This window comes from Aplysia californica, unplaced genomic scaffold, assembly GCF_000002075.1.
Source record: "Aplysia californica isolate F4 #8 unplaced genomic scaffold, AplCal3.0 scaffold00094, whole genome shotgun sequence".
Classification (NCBI taxonomy): domain Eukaryota; kingdom Metazoa; phylum Mollusca; class Gastropoda; order Aplysiida; family Aplysiidae; genus Aplysia; species Aplysia californica.
The window spans coordinates 752,295-753,653 of record NW_004797364.1 but is presented as its reverse complement, the minus strand read 5'-3'; the positions used below and the strand labels follow the sequence as shown (position 1 = coordinate 753,653).

The window sequence follows — 1,359 nt, the reverse complement described above, 5'->3', positions numbered from 1 at the left end:
ACACACACACACACACACACACACACATTTCTCTCTCTCTCTCTCTCTCTCACACACACACACACACACACACACACACACACACGCACAGTGGTGCTGACACGATTGTGCACGCACGCGCACACACATACAGCAACACATACACCCCTCCCCTCCCCACACACAAACACAACACCACCACCACCTACAGCTACAGCAATACTTTTAAACACCTAAAAAAGTGTGGACAAAGAACCCTTTTTGACTCAAACAACACTAAAATATCTGTACCGGCGCCTGTGCTGGATCGATTCGGCACATCGTTGTTGCATGCATGCGATATGAGTTCGATTCCTAAGTGGTTCAGAGAATTCTTATCGAGTGTCTCTATCTTTCTCCTGGGGTGTTGTGTCCCTCTCAGCCTGGGTTCACCCTGACAGGCAGGATCAGAAATCCGATTCCAAAATGATCTAAATTGTGTCGACGGGAGCGTAATAACACGAGCATTATTTTAAATTTCAATTTAGGTACATAGAACCACACTTATAAATTATACAATATGCTAATTCCTTCCGGCACGACTCAGCACAATGACAGAAATATACAATGCTCGACCCAAGATAAGAGATATTATGTGCACAACTTGTACTTTTTAATTATATGGAAACTTTATTTTACTTAATAAGAAATTAGTGCTTTATACGATGTGATGTGGGCCAATAGCCTTAAACACCGAATAAACTTACTTCCTTACTTAAAGAGGGTGCGGTGGCGGAGAGATTAGTGCGCTCGTCTCTGAAGCGGATAATCCGTGTTCGAGCCTCGGATCGGACATGGATTTTTTTTAGCACTCCTGCCCTCCCCTAGCAGTAATGGGTACCTGAATTCAAGCTGGGGAAGTAGAGGCGGCGTGGAAAGGAACTGGCCACACTACCACAATATGCCGAGGGCCCAGGAAGTTGTCTCACTAACAAGGCAATCTCCAATGTCCGGATCGAATGCGGGAACAACTTTACTCTACTTTACTTACTTAATAAGACACCGATCTGAGACCCAAAGCCTCACTTACATCCATACGAAATCCTGACCGGGTCGGAGAGAATGGAACCCAAACCATTGAGAGCCTCGCACTGGTAGGTGCCCACGTCCCGCTCCTCCCTGGGCCGGTGTAGGAGGAACTTGCCGTTGGTGATGGTGAAATGGTCGCCGGGGAGCAGCAGCTGTGTGGCGTTGTTGCTGCTGATGTCGCTGCCGCTGTCCTTGCTGTTGTGGAGGAAGTACCACTTGTAGCTGGGTGCTGGGTTGCTGGGGATGATGATGATGATGATGATGATGATGATGATGATGATGATGATGATAAAATACAACAAATATAATAAT

At 46.4% G+C, this 1,359-nt stretch overlaps 1 protein-coding gene across 1 annotated transcript in view; it reads right to left on the bottom strand.

Moving 5' to 3' along the window:
* LOC101847865 (contactin-5) overlaps positions 1-1,359 on the bottom strand; it is a gene marked incomplete at its 5' end in the record, with an annotated part of 30,962 nt that overhangs the window by 21,872 nt on the left and 7,731 nt on the right. The window contains 1 exon segment of the mRNA XM_013080639.1: positions 1,049-1,284. Coding sequence (XP_012936093.1) covers positions 1,049-1,284 — 236 coding nt within the window.